The following is a 21,703-nucleotide window of genomic DNA, read 5'->3' on the forward strand; positions in this document are numbered from 1 at the left end:
AAAAAAAGTTGCAATAATCGATAACCCCGTACTTTTCTCACTCCCCACTTACCTGGTCCCACTGTGCTCATCCAGCGTCGTGTCCGTGTTCCAGCGTCGTCCTCCAGCGTCGATCTCCCTCTCCAGCGTCGGGTGCCGTCTCCTGGTCCCGCTGATCGTCCCGCGTTGTTCTCCTTCCAGCGCCGGGTGCTCTCTGAAACAAGAAGCCGGCCGGCGGAGGAAAAAAAAAGCCAGCCAGCTTCTTGTGCGTGCGCGATGACGTCGGCTCGTGTGCGGGAAATTCAAATTGAAACTCATTCATTCATTTTGTATTGGATTGAATACAGGAGTTTGTATTCAATCCAATACAAAATGAATGAATGAGTTTCAATTAAAAATAAATACAAAGTATGTATTTTGTATTGGATTGGATACAGGAATTTGTATTCGATCCAATACATAATGAGAGTTTGAATTTTGTTCTCATTTTGTATTGGATTGAATACAAAGTCCTGTATCCAATCCAATACAAAATAATAGAAAATATATTTATGTGGTTTTGTCTATAGGTATGTGACGGACACTAGGGAGGTGTTTTAGAAAAATATATTACTATACAGTATACCGAATTATCGCATTTTCAGTATTTTTCATTTATTTATGTATTCTTGTTTAAGCTGAATTTTGTGTTTTTCCTTTAATTTTATTAAAAATAATTTTTTTTTTTTTTTTACATGATTGTGTGTTTCAAACATTTTTTCTATTCATTATATCTACTAGACCCCTATTCGGACATATTTCTGTAAGTTACAGGTCTACAATTTAAAAAAAAAAAAATTTCATGAAAACCTGTAACGCTTTTGGTACAGAAATCTAGACATCAGTGTAACGCCCAGGTGGTTAAAGATTCAAACTGACCTGTAAAATAGACTAGAGATGCGCACAGAACAGGGCACAGGTGTGGGCTAATCAATTGCTATCACCTCACAATTCAGGTTAACATCTCCTTTTGAATCGTGCAGCTGAAAATTAATCGCCTTAATTGGCGTATTCGAGATCTTTGCAGGAAACTGGCAGGCTAGTTTACTAGAACTCGGGCCCGACTTGTGCATTGAGCGTACGCGCATTTCATTGATGAATCAGGCCATGTATGTCAAACCATAAACCAACTAACTGCATCATGGAACTTAGTTTGGTGCTTTTCTTTGCTTCTGACTGTTTTTGTCCCTCTTTTCAATGTTGCCTTCCCTCATTCTCTTTTCCAGTGTAAAGATTATTTGGGCTGTTATCCAAAAAATATATGCTATAGACATGCATTTATCATGTTCTTCCTTCCAGGTTTTAGCTATTAGTTTGCAATCTATGCAATATTACTATATTCTCAAAGTCAAAATGAAAGTGCCTATATTTGATTGTATAGTACCAAAAAAAGCCTTTTTTTTATTGTCTGTGTGTTTTTTTTAGGGTAAAAGCGGTGCTCAAGGCCTGCAGGGAATTCCTGGTCCTAAAGGAGAAAAGGTATGCTTTTTTATAAATTTTTTAATCTAAAATAGGGAAAATTGTTGCAATACTTATCCATATTTTTCCTTTCCTGGGAACTCCTGAAGGTGTACACATGGTGTAGGAAAAATCTTTCCCTTATCCCTTTCCTTGAAAAACACTATCTTCACCAAGTCTCTATTAGCTTAATAATGACACAGATCTTAAATAACAAGATACTTATTAACAGAGAAAGGAATTAACAAGTAATCAACAATTATTCCAATTAAGCTAAATAATAATTACATACACAAAGTAAAATGATACGTTACGCAAAGTGTCCGTACCCTGCACCTTAGCTCGAGAGAAAATGAATGAGTAAGAGAGGTCTAAGAGATATAGGATGTATATAGAAGGATAAGAGATTTGGAAGAAGAGGCATAGGATATATATCAGCATAAAAGAATAATTTGTGGCTGTTGTCCCTTCTTATACATCTCCAGGACCCCTGGCCACATCCAGCCACACCCATGCATCCACCCCTTACTTGGGTGTCCTCCCACCTCTGGAAATACACTGCTCACAGGTGCCTGCTGATATTCTCCAATAGGTGCCAGTGTTGCATTGGGGGCCAGTCCTCTGGCTCTTTTGGGGGTCATCAGATAGCAGGTATGTTTATACACCAGGCAATATGATTGGAGAAGTCTTTGAAGTAGATGCTTCCATGCACAAGCTCCATACCTCACACCTGGTATAGTGTAATCTTCCTGTTCAAGGAGGTGTTAACTTTCCTTCCAGTTCCTTTGGATCCAAACCCCAGATGGAGTCATCCTGCTAGATTTGTCCGCATTGACATTTCAAAGGCAACTCCCTTTAAGGCTCACCAACAGTCATATTGAACCCATTATTTGAAATGGAATATGCATAAATGCTGATTTTATACAATTTATGTTGTCCACTCCAACACATGGGTAATCCCGCCCGATTGACCCCTCCCAGGACCACCTTTTCCCAATAAAAATTCCCCTACCACTTACCTCCCTGTTCCGTCTTAAGCCTTGCGACAAGACCAGAGAGGGTGGGTAACTACGCCGTTAGGAGGAGTTCCCAGGAAAGGAAAACATACGGGTAAGTATGGCAACAATTTCCCCTATTCCTGGTCCTCCTCCTGAGGGTGAACACATGGGATGTAGCAAGCAACCCTAATTGAGGGAGGGCAAAGAAAACTTCAAACACGTTATTGCTGCAAATTAAAAATATTTATTTCAGAGCTGCGCGTAACACTGAGGCTCCAAACTCAGAATCTGTGTTCTGAAAAACATTTAGTCTGTAATGTTTGATGAAGGTGTTGGGAGTCCTCCAACTGGCTGCTTTACAAATAGTCTCTGTGGAAACTTCTTTTTTTCTTTTTTTTTTTTATAATTTTATTTTTTATTCAGTGAACAGACTTATATACAATCTTTGAACATTGAGCCATACACTTATCCAAAATAATCATCATTCTCATTATAATAGGCATATTGTTAACAGGCTAAACAAAAAAGAAATAGAGATAAAAGTGGGGGGGGGGGGGGGGGGGAGAGGGGTATGGCATTGCCGGCCGGACTGAATACTGGCCAAATATAGTGTGATTGGGAACCTAGAGCTACAAAATCAATAGCAGCTTTGTTACTAAAATAGATCGTCAGCATTCTCAACCTCGCTTTGAACTGAGAGACATGCCTGGGTGGTGGTATATTGTATTCAATAAAACCAGGTTTTACGAAATTTATCGGATCTCCCATCACGACTGGTAACAAGACCTTCCATCGTCATAATTTCATTCACCCTTCTTTACCAGTGTGATAAAGTGGGGGTAGAGGACTGTTTCCATAAGGAAGGAATGCAGGCTTTAGCAGCATTTAAAAGATGCTTAAGCAGAGAGGTGTGGTATTTCTTTTTAGACCAATCATTTAATGTTAAAGGGCTAGCTCAGGTCTGTTGCATATATCTACCTCTGTCAATTCTTCAATAACCGCCGCTACCCCTGACCAGAAAGGGATCAACATTGTGCATTTCCAGAATATGTGGAGTAAACAACCAGCTGCAGCTTGACAATGCCAGCACCGATCATCCACTCCCGGAGACAGTTTTGCTAGTACCGTCGGTACTCTGTACCACCGTGTGAGTAATTTATAGTTCAGTTCCTGATAAAAGTTGCTAAGAGCAGCTTTATGACCTGTGTACAAAAGGCGTTTCCGTTGTTCTGGGGAGAATGTAGTGTTAAGGTCACATTCCCATTTATTTAAAAATGGCAAAGATGAGGGGGTGAGGTCTGTCAACAGCAACTGATAAGCACTAGAGAGAGTCCCCCGAACAAAGCCCGTGGTTACACACACTACTTCCACCTGTGACAGAGAACACACAAAAATGGATGGTAGTGGGAGAGAGCGGAGAAAATGATGCAGTTGTAAACTGCGCCAGGCACCAACTCTGGAAGTTCATGAGCAGCTGACAGATCGGAAATGTGTGTCTATTCCGTACCCCTCAAAAAATGTAATGCTCTAAAAATTCCCCGCTCTCTCCAAGAACAGAACCCGGGGTCAGTTATGCCAGGGCGAAACCCTGGGTGTCCTAATATAGGAGATAATGGGGAGAGGTAGGTACTCCAGAGGTTCGGAAATTTTTCTGCACAACACGGAGAGTTGTTCCTATTAGAGGTATCCTGAGAATAATAGATAGTGTGCCTGGTGGGGACCACATAGCCCCCGCTAATGGGGTACCAGCAATAGCTCCCTCAAGCGCCACCCAAGGTTTGTGACCGCCATTCCTGCACCAGTCTATTATTCGCCCCACATGTACTGCTTGATGGTACAGCAGTGGGTCAGGAAAGAGAATACCTCCACCCACCTTAGGTAACCATAAAATCCGTCGCCCAATGCGGGGGTTGTCATCCCCCCAGACATAGCACTTGTTGTGGGATATGGACCGGGAGGGTTTGGAGCAAATATAATAAACGTGGCATAATGTTCATTTTCAATATGTTACATCTACCGAACCAGGAGAATGTGTGTTGTTTCCACCGCTTTAAGTTCCTCACTGCATTTAATAGGGGCAGAAAATTCAAGCTAACCACCGAGGAAAATTCTCTAGGGATCTTAGTACCCATATATGTTATGGCGGATTTCGCCAATTTAAAGGGAAAATATGGTGTCAGGGACTCCACTAACCAGATAATGTGATGGACAGTGCCTCCGATTTCTGTGGGTTGATTTTATACTTGGACAACACTGAGTACCTACTAATCTCGGTTAAAAAATTAGGCAAAGAGAGCCTAGGAGATGAGCCAAAAAAGGAGATCGTCTGCATAAGCCACCACTTTATGTACCTGATTTTGCACTTCAATCCCATGGATACTTGGGTTTGCCCTGACATGCCTCAAAAAAGGTTCCAAGACCAGTATAAATAAAAGGGGAGATAAAGGGCACCCCTGTCGTGTGCCATTACTAATGGAGAAGGGTCTGGACAATAAACCAATTACTTTGACCTGTGCCATTGGGGTGGAGTATAAGAACCCAATCCAGGTCACCAAGGCAGTGGGTAGACCTATATGCACCAAAGTGTATTTCAAAAATTCCCAGTCAACACAGTCAAAGGCTTTTTCAGCATCTGCTGCCAGCAGCAGCGCTGGAATCTTATGTGAATGAATATAATTGACCAAATTTAGCATTCTTACCGTATTGTCTCTAGCCTCTCGACCCGGTAGAAAACCTCTCTACTCTGAGTGTAAAATAGATTGGATCAAAGGCGTCAGGCGTTTTGCCAGAATACTGCTGAATAGCTTATCACAATTCAAGAGGGAAATCGGCCTATAACTAGCACATGAGTTGGGGTCCTTCTCAGGCTTAAGTATTAAGGAAATATGAACTGCCAATGAGTCTCTGGGTAGCGTCATCCCCTCCGTCAGGGCATTAAACGCCGTTAAGTAGTTTGGGGAGAGTACAGAAAGAAATTTCTTATGGTACGGTAAGGTTAGGCCATCAGGGCCTGGTGCTTTCCCAGTGGCCGCTCTAGTAACCGCCGAGGCCAGTTCCTCCGCCGTGATCGGGGCCCCCAGGGACTCCACCGCCTCAGAAGGGAAGGTCCCGAAGAGCCCAGATAGGCTCTGATCAAATTGGCCCTCGTGGGATCCGCCTCAATGTAAGCACCGTTGTCCAAATTGTACAATTTGTCAAAAAAGAACCTGAAGGTCTCCGCAATGTCTGAAGAGGTGTGCACCCTCCTGCCTGAAGGGATATAAGTTTTAGCCCTCTTTTCCTGAAGTGCCTGAGCAAGAGCCTTGCCACATTTATTAGAATATTCATAGTAATATCCCTTGCACTTGGTAAGCATAAATTTGGTCTTACACCGTAGTATCTCTCTAATACGCTCTCCAATACCCACGATTTGCTGTTCGATTTCCACTGTATGCTGCCTCTTATAAGTGGTTTCCAAATCATGCAACTCTGCCAGAAGCTGGTTTATTTCGCTTCTCTCTCCCTTTTGCACCTATGACCCAACTGAATGAACAAACCTCAAATATAGCATTTGTGTGCTTCCCAGAGGTGAAGCGGATTATCCACAGAAGGACCATTAATTGGAAAATAAGACCTGAGCTCAGCCTCAATTTGTTCATGTAAAGAGTCATTTATTCTCCAAGAGGAAAATTTCGGTTCAGTTGGCGATGCTTGCACAGTTAGAGTAACCGGGGCATGATCTGAGATAGAAATTACACCCACAGTTGCAGATATCACTGTCGCTATTGAGGAGTGTTTGATGAGAAAAAGGTCAATTCTGGAGTATGTTTTGTGCATGTGGGAATAGAAGGTGAAATCTTTCTCGGTTGGGTGCAAAATAAGCCAAATATGCACTAGTTGGTATGTATGTAGAAGGCGTTTGATCTTCCTCAAGGCTGCTTCAGACATAGCCGATGCACCCCTTGTCACATCTATTGAAGGGTTGGGAGCAAAATTAAAATCTCCTCCCACAATCAGTGTACCTTCGCTTAAGTCCTCTATAATTTTAGGTAATGAATCCAAAAATATTGCCTGGCCATTGTTGGGAAAATAAACATTGACAAAGGTATAGATATGGGAGTCAATTGACCCCTTAATCATAACATACCTGTCCCCAGGATCAGTGCAATAGGCTAGCAGTGACCAACGAACCGATTTATGGAGTAAGATACAGACTTCCCTGGATTTGGAATCAGCGGAGGTACTATGATATGATTTATCAAAGTAACGATCAGTCATTCTGTACATGACCTTATTTAAAGTGGGTTTCTTGCAAAAATGCCACCTGACACTTACATCTATAGAGTTCCCTTAAAACTAAAGAGCGCTTAATAGGGGAATTTAGCCCTTTTACGTTGAGAGGTGATTTGCAATGCCATGGAACGGAAAGAGATAGGAGGGGTTAGGTAGGACGCGTGTTCTAGGTGAACTAGGACAGAAACAAAAAACAATGAAAACAAAATACAAGATGTTAATTCCTATAGGCTCCAAAATTATAAAAACCTTCAAAGAAGGAGGAGCCAACCTAAGTGGGGAGGAGGTACTTCACAGAGACGAGCATATGCTCGCCGACGGCTATCATAACCAAATATATTATAAGAACCCGCTTTTAAGCAACCAATAATAAACCACAGGTTACACAATACCTGCATAAGTAACGTGCAGAAAATAGTCACACCATTTTAAAACTATTCCACCAGAACATTTACACAGTAGATACACATGGTAACATGTCCCTAGTCCGTGGCAAGATCGGAGATCTGAATCTCTCTGGGACCCCCCATACACAAACACGGGATGATCCCAGTAAGACCCACCTCCACTAAATCACCCAAACCAACATTAGTCATTTATATGCTTACAACCACCCAGTATTACCTAGATAGCACACAATATTCGTCAACAGAAATAGACCTTCTAGTGCAAATAAAGCATTTTAGTGCAAAGAAATAGCGATCTATAAAAGGTCCGCTGCACTTAACCATATACTCAAACTACTAACAATTGAATAAGCCAATTTGCATTGCCACAATACTTGGGCTTCATTAGGTCCAACTTGTGGGCGGAGCAATGGGCCTGTACTAGCCAGTCTGCCATCTGCCTTGAGTACTTTGTGGTCTTGCGTTCCTTGGTGAGATAGAAGGGACCTCCATAGGCATGGCCAACCATTCTGGAAAATCAATCGGTGGTAGTTGTAGAAATTCAAATAAAGCTGGAAGCTGTGAGTGTCTATAGAACGCAAAATCAGAGTCATTCTTAGTGATCAACAAATGGAATGGGTAGCCCCATCTGTAGGAGGCTTGTGCTGTACGAATAACATCCAGCAGGGGTCGCAATACCCGTCGCATTCTCAATGTGCTGCTGGACAAATCTGGTAGCAATTGAACCGGCGCCCCATCAAAGTTCATAGGACCATTCCACTACGCTTGACGCATTATTTCTTCTTTTATATTGTAGAAGTGCACTCGACATAGTACATCTCTGGATAGGGATATGTTAGTAACCCATGGCCCATTCACCCGATGGACCCTATTCAATTCAAGGGTAGCAGTTGGCTAACGGTTTAAGAAGCTATTAAGAATAGCAGTAACAGTGGAACTTAGGTCTGTGTTGGCAGTAGCTTCAGGGATGCCCCTAATTCTGATGTTGTTTCTGCGGTTTCTGTTCTCATTATCTTCCATACGCAAATACAGGGAACTGACGTGAGGCTTTATAGTAGCAGAGGAGGATTCCAACGCCAAAAGACGGGTCTCCACATTGGAGGATGCAGACTCGAGCACAGCAACTCTAGTAGTAACAGTTGAAATCTGCTGTCTCAGCCCCTCTATTTCCTGATTTAGTGAATTCTCAATTCAAGTAGCTAACTAATTCACCACCCCTGTTAGTTTATCCTTAGAAGGAAGTTGATTCAATCTAGTTTCCAGGTGTACGGTGGGATAGACACTTACTTGTGATTCCATAAGTGTAGCTGAAGATACAAGTAACAACATAGGAATGAGAGGGCACGGGTCCACACTACAGGGTGGCTCAGAGGAGGTTGCAGGAAAATCAACTGAGGCATCCCCATCAGACTCGGCGTCTGTGCGTTGAGGCATGCTGCGGCCCCATCTTGGATTTCATAGCCGCTGCAGGAGAATCTGCAGCCAGAGTGAAAAACTGTTTGAGACCGCGATTCGAGTCCTGGAGGCACCTGGCGTCTTCTGCTTGTGAGGCATGAGCGGGTGAGGTAGGATGACACAGAGTGGGGAGACCAGATTGAGAAAAAAGCCGCCAGCTGCATGGAGCTCACAGATACAGCGTGCTCAAGCCTCCATAGCGTGACCACGCCCCTCTGTGGAAACTTTTGCATAGGATGCCCATGAGGTTGAGATGCCCCTCATTGAGTGGGCTCTCACTTTCTGTGGGGGAGGTAGCCCTATAAGGGAATAGGCATATTTAATTGTGTCTAAGATCCAAAAAGAATGATCCTTGTTGGGGCCACGTGACCCCTCTTTGGACCACTAGGAAACACAAACATGTTATCCTTCTTTCTAAAACCTTTAGTTCTTTGAACATACTTGGTAATTATCTGGACCATGTCTAATTTACTTGAGTCATCCTTTTCAGCCATTTCTTTGCTTGCCTAATCGATGGTAACACTGCTTTCCAGTTTATGTGGAAGGCTGAGGACACCTTTGGAAGGAACTGTGGAGAAGGCCGCAAATATACCCATTCCAATGAGACAGAATAATAAAGCTCTCTAACTGATCGAAATTGCAATTCCGATACCCTGCGGGCGGATGTAATAGCGGTCAGGAACACCGCTTTCCATGTCAATTTTTCCATTGAACAAACTTCTATTGGATAGAATGGAGAGTGTAAAAGTGCTTTGAGCATTAAAGATAAGTCCCACAATGAAAATAAAGACCTTACTGGCGGCCTGATCTTTACTGCCGCTTTTAGGAACTGTTGGGTCAGTGCATCTTCTGCCCATTTCGTAAAAGTTAGGGCTGATAAGGCAGTGACCTGTACCTTTATGGTATTATAGCTAAGACCCTTCTCTAGCGAAGACTGCAGAACTCCAGTATTTGAGCTGCTGTAGGCTCCGTGGGGAAAAAACCTATTTCTTGAGACATTATTAGGAACCTTTTCCATATTTTGATGTAGGTTTTTATGGTTGTAGATTTCCTTGCCCGAAACGAACATATCCCTCTGATCTGGTAGACGCCAAGGGGAAGACATCAGCATTTGAATCATCAGGGCGAACCAGGGCCTTCTTGGCCAATATGGTAGTATCTTTATTACCTGGTTTGCTTCTGCTCCTATTTTTAGGAGGACCCTCATATTCAATGGTATCGGCGGAAAAACATACAGAAGCGGAAAGTTCTATCTGATGGAGAATGTATCTTGAGCCCATGCCTGTTTTCAGTGGAACCTCGTACAGAACCTTGGGAGATAAGCGTTGTTGGGTGATGCCATCAAGTCTATTACTGGTGTTCCCCACTGCTGGAAAATTGGGAATAGGTATTTTGAACTTATGGACCATTCCTTTGGATCCGGAAATGACCTGTTTAAAGCGTCTGACAATTGATTCTGTTTTCCTGGAAGGTATACTGCTGTCAGATGTAGCAAATATCGTTCTGCCCAACCAAAGATCTTTGCTGGTATCTGCAATAGTCTTTGGCTTCTTGTTCCCCCTTGTGTTGCAATGTAAGCCACTGTGGTCTTGTTGTCTGACATAATCTTCAACCTCTTGTGCTCTAGGTAAGTAGCAAATGTTTTTAGAGCTTGCCAGGCAGCTTCCAGTTTCATCTCATAGGATTCGCCCATCATGGGTGATGACCACTGGCCCTGAGCCAACTGTCTGTCGCAATGGGCTCCCCTACCAGCTAGACTTGCATCTGTCATAATGGTTGTCCAACCTTCCTTCACCAGGGACACCCCTCTCAATAGATTCTTCACCGATGCCCACCATAACAGTTTCTTCCGTACTGAAGCTGGAAGGGCAATGACCTGTTCCATGGACTCTCGTTTCAATTGACTGAGATAGAAAACTTGCAGTGTTCTCATGTCCCTTTTGGCCCATGGTCCTAGCGCTAAATATGCTGCCATGAATCCCAACATTTTCATGCAACCTCTCACCTTTTTTCTTGGGGTTCTGCAGAATAGGTGTTCGATCTTCTGCTGAGTCAGGAAGACCTTCAAGATTTTCGAATTGATCTTCATTTCCAGATATTCCATCACCTGAGTGGGAACTAGCTGACTCCCTGGTAGTTCACTAGCCATCCAAAGTGAGCCAGAGTTTCCAACACACACTCTCTGTCCTTCACAAGCTGATCCCTGGACTTTGCTAGCACTAGTATGTCGCAAAAATGGTATAGTCATACTCCCTGAAGCCTCAGATAAGCCGCCAGTGCCACAAACACCTTGGAAAATGTTTTTAGGGGGGTAGCCAGGCCGAGGGGCAGACATGTGAATTGGTAGTGAAAATCTCCTATGCTGAACCTCAAATATTTTTGGTCTTTTTGAGCGATAGGAACATGTAGGTATGCATTTTCCAGATCGAGATCCAGATTTAGGTCTCTCAGATCCATTACTGGAAAAAAATCCCCCGAGGCTTTCTGTACCAGAAATCGCCTGGAATAAAATCCTTTTCCCCGCTCTTGTAATGGAACAGGTACTATTGCTTGAAACTTCGCCGGTTCTTCAACATACGCAATTATGGTTTTCTTTTCTGACACATTTTTTTGAAGCAATGTCCTTCTGAATTTGTTTGCGGAGTCCCTGATCATAGGCATCTGTGAGTTTGTGTTTCTATTCATTGGCAAATTTTAAAGTTGGCGGGCACCAACCTCCAGTACCTGGGTATAGCCAACTTCAGAATTGCTTGCCTGATGACTTGGCTGGCTGCACAACACCTGTTCTGGCTGGCACCTGAAAGGATTATTGAGTTTCCTTCCATTGCTGACGTGCGTATTCCCAGGACCGCATTCCTCTAAAATCTCACCAACTTTCTTTGGATACCCAGCTGTGCCTTGCAAATGGTTGTTGCTTCCGTTTTTGGGGTAACAGACCCGATCTTCCGCCAGTTACCCTCTGGATTCCATCTTCCAGTGACTTTCCAAAGAGCAACTTTCCCTCAAAGGGTATAGAGCATAATGATTGTTTCGACACTGATTCTTCTACCCAATGTCCCTACCAAAGGGCCCTTCTTGCCGTCACAGAAAAAGTCATTATCTTTGCTGACAATCTGACCAAATCCAGCGATGCTTCTGCCAGAAAATCTGCTGTTAGCTATGTTTTCTCTAGACAGATTCTGGTTGACAAATTTTCTGCTTCACCTTCTATTGTATCCCTGGACCTTTGCACCCAAGCCAATAAGGCTCCTGACAGGGAGGTAAGTGCCACCCCAGGCCAGCTAGGTAACCTTGCAGCTCCATAAATTTTCTTGAGACCCCTTTCCGTCTTTCTATCTATTGGGTCTCTAAAGGTTACCAAATTTTACATAGGGAGAACCACATCCCTGACCAATCGCTGCAACAGAGAATCCACAGCTGGATTAACATCAAAAACCTCTGATCCTTTTCGCTCATTGGATACAATTTTGTGAATCTGTTCATAAAGGAGCATTTTCTTTTTTTTTAAATATATTTTTATTAATTTTTAAGAGGAAATAATACAATATGCAAAACAAAACAAATTCAGTAAGGTTGCCGCGTAGTAAATATCACAAACAATGGAATCGCTGGTTGACAAAGTTACAATCAAATATGGCTAGTGTTACAAATTATAGGAGCATAAAAAAAACAAAAAAGAACAATCAGCAAACAGTTGGAGGATCATTGTCCAAAAGACGGTAGGCATACCATTCTTTTCGTTCAAAGGTCTTGCAAACTCTTATACTTGTATCCAAAGATAATGTTACTATATTTGATTCCTAAACTCCAAAAAAACACTCCGCCCATGTTTCCTTGTCCAGAGAAGCTTCAACCCATTCCATCTCAAAAACAAACCACAGTTTTTTCAAAAATAGTGTAAATAAAAGGGGGGGGGGGGGGGGGTTGCTGTAATCCAGTTATGAAGAATGGTTTCCTTTGCTACCAGAGAAATTATCAAAAGTTTCCTGCAGCCTTTGGCAACCTTTGCACCATGAAATAACACTTCTCCGAAAACTGCACATTCAGGGGTTAATGAAAAATCGTTTACCAACTTTTGGAGTGCATACATCGCAACCCGCCTCCAAAAATAATGTATTTTAGGGCAGTCTCACAGCATATGATATAGTTCTGCCTCCAAGAGGCCACATTTTAAACATTGCGAGGAAGGACTGAGACCCATCTGGTAAGAACGCTTAGGTGAAATATTTGAATAGTGGTAAAGTTTCAGAGTCCTTTCCCTATATATTGAAGAGGACAATGCCTTCCAAGCTCTGCAAAATAATATAAGGATATCATGTGGGGTAAGCTCTGGAAAACGTTTGAACCATCATTGAACCAGTATTTCTGTTTTCATATTCTAACACAGTTCTATAGGTGTTGCATGTTTCAGTGATGGCTTTTTTGGCTGGGTTCAGCTGTGGATACGTGAAGGACTATAGTCCTAGAGAGGGAAACAGTGTAGCAATAGCTGACTGCGAGATGACCTTGCAGGTCAAAGTATTGTCTACTGATTTCACTTTCATTGCTCGCAGGGTTCTCGAAGTATCCAAGGGAAATCTCCATTTCTCCACAATGGAAGAAATAGGGATGAATGGCTGTTTAAAGAGAATTTGTATCAAATTTTGTGCCAGACATACCAGCAAGAGTGAAGTAGAGGTTTTTTGGACAACTTCTGGAGGAAGTAGTTCCCTGTGCATATGCGGCATGTACAGATGGCTGCTTGTGATCAATTGTTGTTCCAGGAAAAAATTAGCATAACAAGCAGTACCGTGTATCCAGTCTCTAATATATCTGGAAATTGTTGTCCAATTACATAATTCAATATTTGGTAAATAAGCCCTCCATTTTTAACCAGTTGTTGGAGTATACACATAGCCAGTCTAGCTTTCTTTCCTACCCAGATAAAAGCCCGAAAGGCTTTATAGATATCTTGGAGATCTGTTTGTCTAATTATATTTAGTAACATTTGATCATTTTAATTAGATTTATGCATCCTACATAGGAGAGCTGCAATATGCATTTTTGTAGCTGTTCTTTAATGGATCACCAAAGAGGGGGGTATTACCATAGTAGAGTCTGGAGAGATATTTGGGTATCTTGACGCCAAAATATTTCAGTTTGTGTTTACACTATACAAATGGGTATTGCTGGCTCCAATTGGGCTCAGTGTATTTATTTAAATATAGTACCTTTGATTTATCTAAATTGATTGCATAGCCTGATATGATTCCATATTGTTGCAGCAATTCAACAACAGCTGCCGAACTCCTTTTCGGTTTACTACAGAAGTGAATGTACAGAAGTAGGTCATCAGCAAAGGCTGTTATTTTAAGCACTTTATCTCCAATCTGAATACCTTCAAAAATCTTTGAAAACTCTGGAAGACGCAACAAGGTGGTCCAATACTAGATTAAACAAAATAGGGGATAGTGGACATCCTTAGCAGGTCCCTCTAAACATAGACACTGGGGCTGACAAATTGCCATTTATAAAAAGTTTTGTTTTTAGAGAGTTGTAAATGTATTGAATAAATGATGTGAAAACCTGACCAAATGCACGATGCGCCAAAATTGCATACAGTAAGGGCCATTACACTCAAAGGCCTTCTAAGCATCCAGGCCTAATAGCATTGATTTTGGGGGCCTTTGGTTTTGCCGCTACTATCGTTGCTGCTATTGCGGAGTGTACCTCTAACATGGAGTGTTTCCCTTTTACAAAGCCCAGCTGGTGTGAAGTAAGTATAGATGGCAAGAAACATTGCAGACTGTTAGCCATTATTTTGACTAATATTTTGTAGTTACAAAATAGTAAGTAGGGAAATCGGTCTATAGAATGATTCTAATAGTGGATCCCTGCCCTCCTTAGGAAGCAAAATGGTGTGAGCTTCAGTAAAATCCGGGAAGAGTGTGTTTTGTGGCAATATAGAGTTATCTACCTCCGTTAGGAGAGGGGTAACTTCTGTATTGGTCATTTTTTTAAATTCTGATATATAGCCATCAGGGCCAGGGGTTTTATGGTTTGCCATCGACTTAATTTTTTTTATAAATTTCCTCGGCAGCTTTGGGTCTGTTTAATAACTCCTTGTGGTCTGAAAAAAGTTTAGGGAGCCTGGCTTTTTGTAAAAGATTGTTCAAAAGATTGTGGCATGAAGGTTGAGCTGTGTATAACTGTTTGTAGAATTCTTCAAAAACACAGTTAATTTTATCCAGAGCAGCTAGTGTGACCGATGTTTGGGGGTCTTTGGTGGTCAGGATACATCTTTTAGGATTGTGGGGGTTTCGTAAGGTTCGCTAACAGGGAGCCCACTTTTTTACCCCATCAGCAAAACTTATGTTTCATAAAATGAGATTTAGTTTCTACATTAGATGCCACATGCGCATTGAAACATTTGGTTGCATCTTGCCAGGCTTGCTTCAAGGGTTCTGTTCTCTGGGACAAACATTCCCTATAAGCTTTGATCCCTTAATTCTGGAAATCAGTGTACTGGGCGCAGTATTCTTTGCGCTTGCGGGCTGTATACTCATGGTATGTACTCACTTTCATGGTATGCCATAGCAAAACAGAGGAATCCCAGTGTTCCAAGCTGTCATCTAAACTGTTTGCCCATTGACATTTAACCATACTAATGAAGTCAGATGATCGTGCTAAATAATTAGGGAATCCCTAAAGCCCGGTAGTTTGGAAAGGTTCTGGAATTGTAAGGGTTATCCGAGTCAGAGCATGATCCGATAAAGTAAATTCTGCAATTGATGCATGGGTTACCCGGGAAAAAAGGGACTCCTCCACCAACATGAGGTCAATTCTAGAAAAGGAAATGTGTGTCTTGGAATAACATGTATAACTCCTTTCCGTAGGATTGAGGAGTCTCCAAGGGTCTACCAAATAAACTTGGGCTATTAAGTTATGAAATTCCCTTGGAGGCTCGTTGACAGTATTTGCAGTGGAAGATCTATTCATATTAGGGTCAGGTGCAGCATTGAAATCCCCTGCCATAATTAAATTAGGGTAGCTTCCCTCCAAAATTTTCTGAAGTATATGAGCATAGAATGATGAGGAGTTAACAGGAGGCGCATATAATGAACATTGAACGAGTGAGTAAAGTGTTCCTATCAAATCCACCTTTACCATGGCGTACCTACTTTCCTCGTCCAATTCTACTGAGAGCAGTTTATAAGGCAAATTTTTCCATAATATATTTGCCACCCTTCTTTTCTTAGATTTATAAGTGGTGGCTATGATTTCCAGTGCGTTTCCTGGAGGAAGACAACATCTGTAGATTTACGTTTTAGGTGTATTAGCACTTTCCTTCACTTTTGTGGGCTATTAAGTCCTGCTACGTTACAGGATACTAAATTTAACTTGGAGTGCAGAGCGGAATTAGGTTGGGACATATTTGATTCTGACAGGTTTACAGCCATGGCCTGAGAAAAATAGTATACGCATGATCGCTAATTATCCAATTTAGTGCGAGTCTCAATGAGTCCAGGCCAAACGTAAACAGTTTGGGCTCCACCCCTTGCGACCAAATGTCACAGTCAAAAATTTTTCTTGGAACAAAAAAAAAGTAGGATCCGACATTCATGGAGCTCCACATTCATGGAGCTTCCACATTAAAATAAACTATAACACACATATTGCATTTTAAATGCCATCTGCCTTTTTTATCACAGTCAGAGGGCAAGACTTAAATATTAAGCTTTCAATTATAAATATAAATATTTCAAGTAAAAACGTCAAAACATTCAAAAATGTATTGGACAAAATAACGAATTGGAAATTGACTGAAATAATCAAACAATAACCAGGAAGGTGCTCCGTAGCTGGTGTCAGACCAAGTAAACAAATTGTTAGCAGCATGAGTGACTATTATAAAAAGTGCTTTCAAAACAAAACTGAATTGAGCCAACAGTGTTAAGGCAAAATTTGGTCCTGTTGCTGCAAAAGGCTAATGGTCAAATTTGGGTCTTCAAACACTTTGGTTTCCCCCGCAAAGGTCACATGCAATTTGGCCGGATACATCAAGGAAAACTGCGTTCCTGATTCCACTAAGCGGCAGCAGATAGGAGTGAATAATTTTCTTTTTTGGGCAACATTGGCGGAGAAATTTTGAAAAATGGGATTTTTACCTCATCCACTTTAAGCTCTCTTTGTTTGTGATAAGCTCCAAGTACTGTGTCCTTGTCCAAGCCATGCAAGAATTTGGCAATGACTGGTCTCAGTTTGTGAGCTGCAGATGAGTGATCAGGGCCTGTGTACCCTCTCAAATGCCCTGGCAGTGAGGGGAGGTAGGTTGAGACTAAGCATGAGATCAACAGATAACATTTTTTCGAGGTCTGGACCTTATAATCCTCTGGGATACCAAAAAAATGAAAATTATATCTCCTGTCGCTATTTTCTAGGTCTTCCACTTTCTTTGCCATTGATGCCAGTTGGTTGGATTGCATGGTTAACTTGCCTTGCCACTCAAAAAGTTGGTCCTCCAGATCGCTGACCCGTCGTTCCATTTCCGCAATCCTTGCAGTGTTAGACGATATGTTAGAAATAGCCATTTCAATGGCAAGGTGTAACGATTTAAATTTCTTGTCAAAGTAGCGTAAAAGTAGGTCAGCGACTTCCCTGGCGGTGGAGCCACTCAGTTGGGAGGAGCTTGCTGCATCAACTATAGCAGAGGAGAGATCCGGGGGGGTTGATGGCAATGGCATTTCAGGAGATCCTGAAGATGAAAGAGCTCCGATTCTGGGTGTTGTAGTGAAGAGCAGAGCTAAAAACAGAACCTGCCTTCCCTCTAGATCAGCTCCCAAACTTGATATGTTGATGCTCTGGGGTTCAAAAAAGCCTGCCAGAGCACAGATGAATGAAAATTCAGATCAAGCTGGCAGGAGCTACAGTTCCGTGCAGCTACCTAGCTTGGCGCCGCCCCCAGAAAACTGGACATAAAGAAGCATTTTCTATCAGGTTTTGCGCACCTTCAAAGTGCTGCTTTATCTCTTCCATGAATGGAAATGTTATAAAATTTTTTAGCAACAGAAAATATCTTTCTTTTTGGAGGGGGTGGAGATTTCTCTTCTAACTGAATAGCTTTTTTGATAGCATGAAGAAACGAGTTGATTAATAAAAAATCAAATGAAAAAGAATTTCCTTCTTCTAACTCAGAATCTGATAAATTCGAACCTTGTGGTCCGAACATGTACCTGTAAGGTTCTTTAAACCCTCCAAATGGCCCAATCAATATACCCCTTCATCTCCTTGCCTGCGGTCTCTGTCTCAACATGCCTCTCTGCGACTGGTTCTCAGAATGGGAAGATGATTGTTCCCTACTCGCTCTATTTAAAGGGGAGCTCATCCCTGTCCCAAGTCCCCGTTTAGAGGACTGCCAGATAGGTGTAGGAGAGGCCTCATGCTTTGTCTTTTTGAGGCGTTTCCTGCCAGGGCATTTATCCCTATAATGAATTAGCATATAAAAACATGAATATATAAGATACACCTATTGCTACCCAAAAAAAAAAAAAATTTCTACCTTAACTGGAATCCTGCTTGCGGGGCGAGTGGAGAGCTATCTGGAGCTAAACCAAAATAATACCAGTTAAATTTTCTCATTATGTAAACGAGCAAAAATAACCAAAAAGAAAAAAAGAAAATTTTAAATACAAAAACAACTTTTTTTTTCAAAATGCAAAAACATTCCAACAGGAAGAAAAAAACTTTTTTTAAACCAGACATGGTCTTCAGCAGATGCTTCAGCGTCAAAAACACTCCACGCAATGGTTAGGAAAGTTTTCCCATTTAAATTTGGCACTGCCGGAATTAGAGACAAACTTTTTTCCTGAAATACTTCATTTTTCTTACTGTGCATGAGCAAGAGACCGCGCATGCGCAGTAACTACAATTACAGATTCAGCCATCTTAGTAGATGGCAGAAAGGCTTCCCTTGAACGTCACTGCACATGTGTAGAGGGCTTTTTTTGCAATCTGCAAGTATCCTTGATAAGGTTTCAGATAGCATTTGGTAGTTTCTGCAGTGGTTTCTGCAGAAATAAACACTAGTATTGGATTCCCAGTGCTTCTTAAGTAGTGATGTGGAATCTATTTAAGCAGCAGAAGTTTTTGGAAATACCAGGGAATTCTTGAGGTAGATACTACTAGTACTAGGGATAAACTTTGTGTGTGTTTGTTTCCCATAATTGCTTCTGGTTTTACAATTTTTTTAAAAATGTGTGTGGGAGTACACTTGGAATTGGAGGCACAGTTATAGCAAAGTGGGAGCTTTTTGTTAATTTTATTGGGTAAGACAGGAAACACATTTCTAAGCAGATAAACTTTTACTTCGGCAATTCCAAAGTATTTTTTAAAGTAGCCAATATTTTGAAAAATTATTTCCTAATGTTCTTTTGGTTATGTCTTGGTTTTGTTAACATATACATAAAGCCTTGTAAAATCATAGTAGTGCACCGTCTCATCAGGTGCAACTCTTTGATAGAGCGTAGTAGTGTTTGTTCTACCAATGTATAGAGCGTCACAGGGATCTAGAGGTTTGGGGAAACGCATTTTTAAAAGAATGTTTAATGAGTAATTCGTCCTTCTTAACTATTTCATGCCATTCATGCTCCCGGAACACTGACTGTGAATCAACATTTTTGTAGGTTTTTTCATTACAAATATGTGGTAAAGTTGGCCGTAGATTTGGCCAGAGTTGGCCGGAGGTAGATTTAGTGAGCTTGTTCCTGTCATTCTCATTGTACCATATGGGGCATATTAAAAACTACTCTAAAATTTAAAGGCAAAGCATATTGGTCTCTCTTCATCATCCTTTAAAGTGTGTTGAAAAGAAATATTTTCGGCATATTCTACATGCATGAGTCATTGGATGGCCGGGAATGAAAAACATTTTCAGTGACTTGTAATATGCTTCCCACGAGACAATGGCGATGGTGTCTGCCGGGAGAAATTTCCAGCAGACCCTCACTAACAAAAAGACATTGATAAAATATGTTGATAAGTATGACAAAAAATGGTGTGTAAAATGTACCGATTAAGTTATCTGAAAACCCATCCCAGCCATTGTTTATGCATTGAGAAACGTCTTGGGCATCTTGAAATACCTTTAAAAATTTGAAAAAAAATCAAGTTCGACAGCAGCTAAGGCGTTTGCTGGATGAAAAAAAAATACACATTCAACTTTTTTACATGCCTTAAGACATAAATTACTAACCCTTTCAATGTTATTGTATTAGTCTTTTCAAATGCTGGATACCTCGGTCAGGGCCATGTTTGTTTCGATGTGTTCTTCACAGAGCACAAGGTCCTGTCTCATATGCCAACCCCCCGTCAAACAGACCCCACCTAAAATGGCTGTGTCAACTCCCAACCCCCCAGGCACACACACACACAAATACATTCACATTTACACAAGTTACTGATCCCTGCAGGACCAGGGGATGTTTGCTGCTGTCTGTGTCACCCACCCCACATTCCTCTGCAGCCAGCAGTATAAGCCCTGGAATCCTGTCCGCTGGTCACTTCCAGGTCTAAATCATGTGATCCTCTAAGAGCTGCCCCTTTACCCCACAGGACCAGAGTATTTCCCTCTGCTAGCAGAAGTGTGAACACGACCTGAGTTGCCTCTGCTCCAGCACGCCCTCTGGTGGTGAGTTCTCTTACATGTGGGTCATGTGATTCCCATCTGCCGCAAGACCTTTTCAATAAAAGGAAATGACTGGCAACTGGAAATTGCCTGAACAAGGAGTTCCCTTAAGCTCTGTTTCCAGGTTACAGCTATTCCTGCCTGTGTGTCCAGTTGCTTATTTCCTGTGTACCAACTCTAGCTTTGACCCTTGACTACTCCTGCTTGCCTCCTGCCCTGACTTCTGTGTGCACGGGGGCCACAACCTGGCAGTTGCCTATAGCTTAACATTCTCATCCCTAGAGGCTCTGGTGAAGACTGGCCAGCTGCTTAGGCTCTGCGCTCCACACACGTCGTTGCCAACTGGGCTGGTGACATGAAGGGTCCACCATTCTGCTCTGCAGCAATGTGACAACTCACGTTTTATAATGTTCATTATAAATAAAGGTTATTGAGTCACTGCACAATAAGGTTTACATGATTGTTTAAAAACACAGTTTCTCAAGCATAAATATCTTGTCATGCACAGAGGGACAGGACAACTAGGAGGCTCTATGGCTTGCACGGAGGTGGTGTGAGCCCTGAGAAGGGCCAAGCCACAGATTCTAAGCAGTAACTAGGTCTTCTCCAGAGCCTCTGATGGTAAGGATATTGCGCCTCTGGTTACTGCTAGGTTGCGGATAGTCGAGGAAGGCCGGGGTCGAGGCAGGCAGCAAGCAAGGGAGGTCAGGTCACATGCCAGGGGTCGATTTCCAGGGATCCAGGAGACAGACACCAGTGACACGGGCCACTGCAGGCACAGGGGACACTGGAAGCAACAGGAATATCCACAGACAGACTGAAACACTGGAACAGCACAGAGAAATTGGCTGGGAAACAACAGACTGGGCTAGGGGCTACCGAAGGAGCTGGACAGAGGAAACACTGAAAAAAGGACTAGGTGAACAGGAACTAGCTCAACAGAACTAGGGGCCCGGCACAATGGCGACACGCTGCACGAACAATGAGTGCAATGTGTGAGCTAGCAAAAAAGCCAGGGATGATAAAGGGGCTACTTTCTGATTGGCCAGCGGATTGAGCGCAACTGATAAAATTTGGGATCAAAGGCAAGCACAGAGTCAGAACTGCTTGCATGCGCAGGTTAGAGATGCCTGTGCTTTAGCGAGGAACTGGTAAGTGTGACGATAAAAATACAGACATAATTAGACTGCCAGGGGGCTTAAGTATCCACCTGGACTCCAACACAACCTCTGCTGCTGCCATCCTGAACTGCTATTTCACCAAGCCATCTCATTTCACCAAGTGACTGACTCATCTTATCCTACTCCTGGAAGTCAACAAGAGGACAAGCCTCACTACAACCCATATTACAGGACCTACTCACGTGGACTTCAGTTTGCCACATCATTTAATGTATACCTATAGTTCACAATTATCTGCTTAAATGTATTATT

General features: G+C 42.2%; 1 protein-coding gene across 4 annotated transcripts in view; it reads left to right on the forward strand.

Annotated features, from left to right (window-relative positions):
* The window catches only part of COL15A1 (collagen type XV alpha 1 chain), a 493,232-nt gene that overhangs the window by 135,761 nt on the left and 335,768 nt on the right, over positions 1 to 21,703 (forward strand). For all 4 annotated transcript variants that reach the window (XM_072411944.1, XM_072411942.1, XM_072411943.1 and 1 more), the window contains exon 8: positions 1,444 to 1,497. In XM_072411944.1, coding sequence (XP_072268045.1) covers positions 1,444 to 1,497 — 54 coding nt within the window. The remainder of the gene's footprint in view (positions 1 to 1,443; positions 1,498 to 21,703) is intronic.

The sequence above is a fragment of the Pyxicephalus adspersus genome, chromosome 5, assembly GCF_032062135.1.
Source record: "Pyxicephalus adspersus chromosome 5, UCB_Pads_2.0, whole genome shotgun sequence".
Classification (NCBI taxonomy): domain Eukaryota; kingdom Metazoa; phylum Chordata; class Amphibia; order Anura; family Pyxicephalidae; genus Pyxicephalus; species Pyxicephalus adspersus.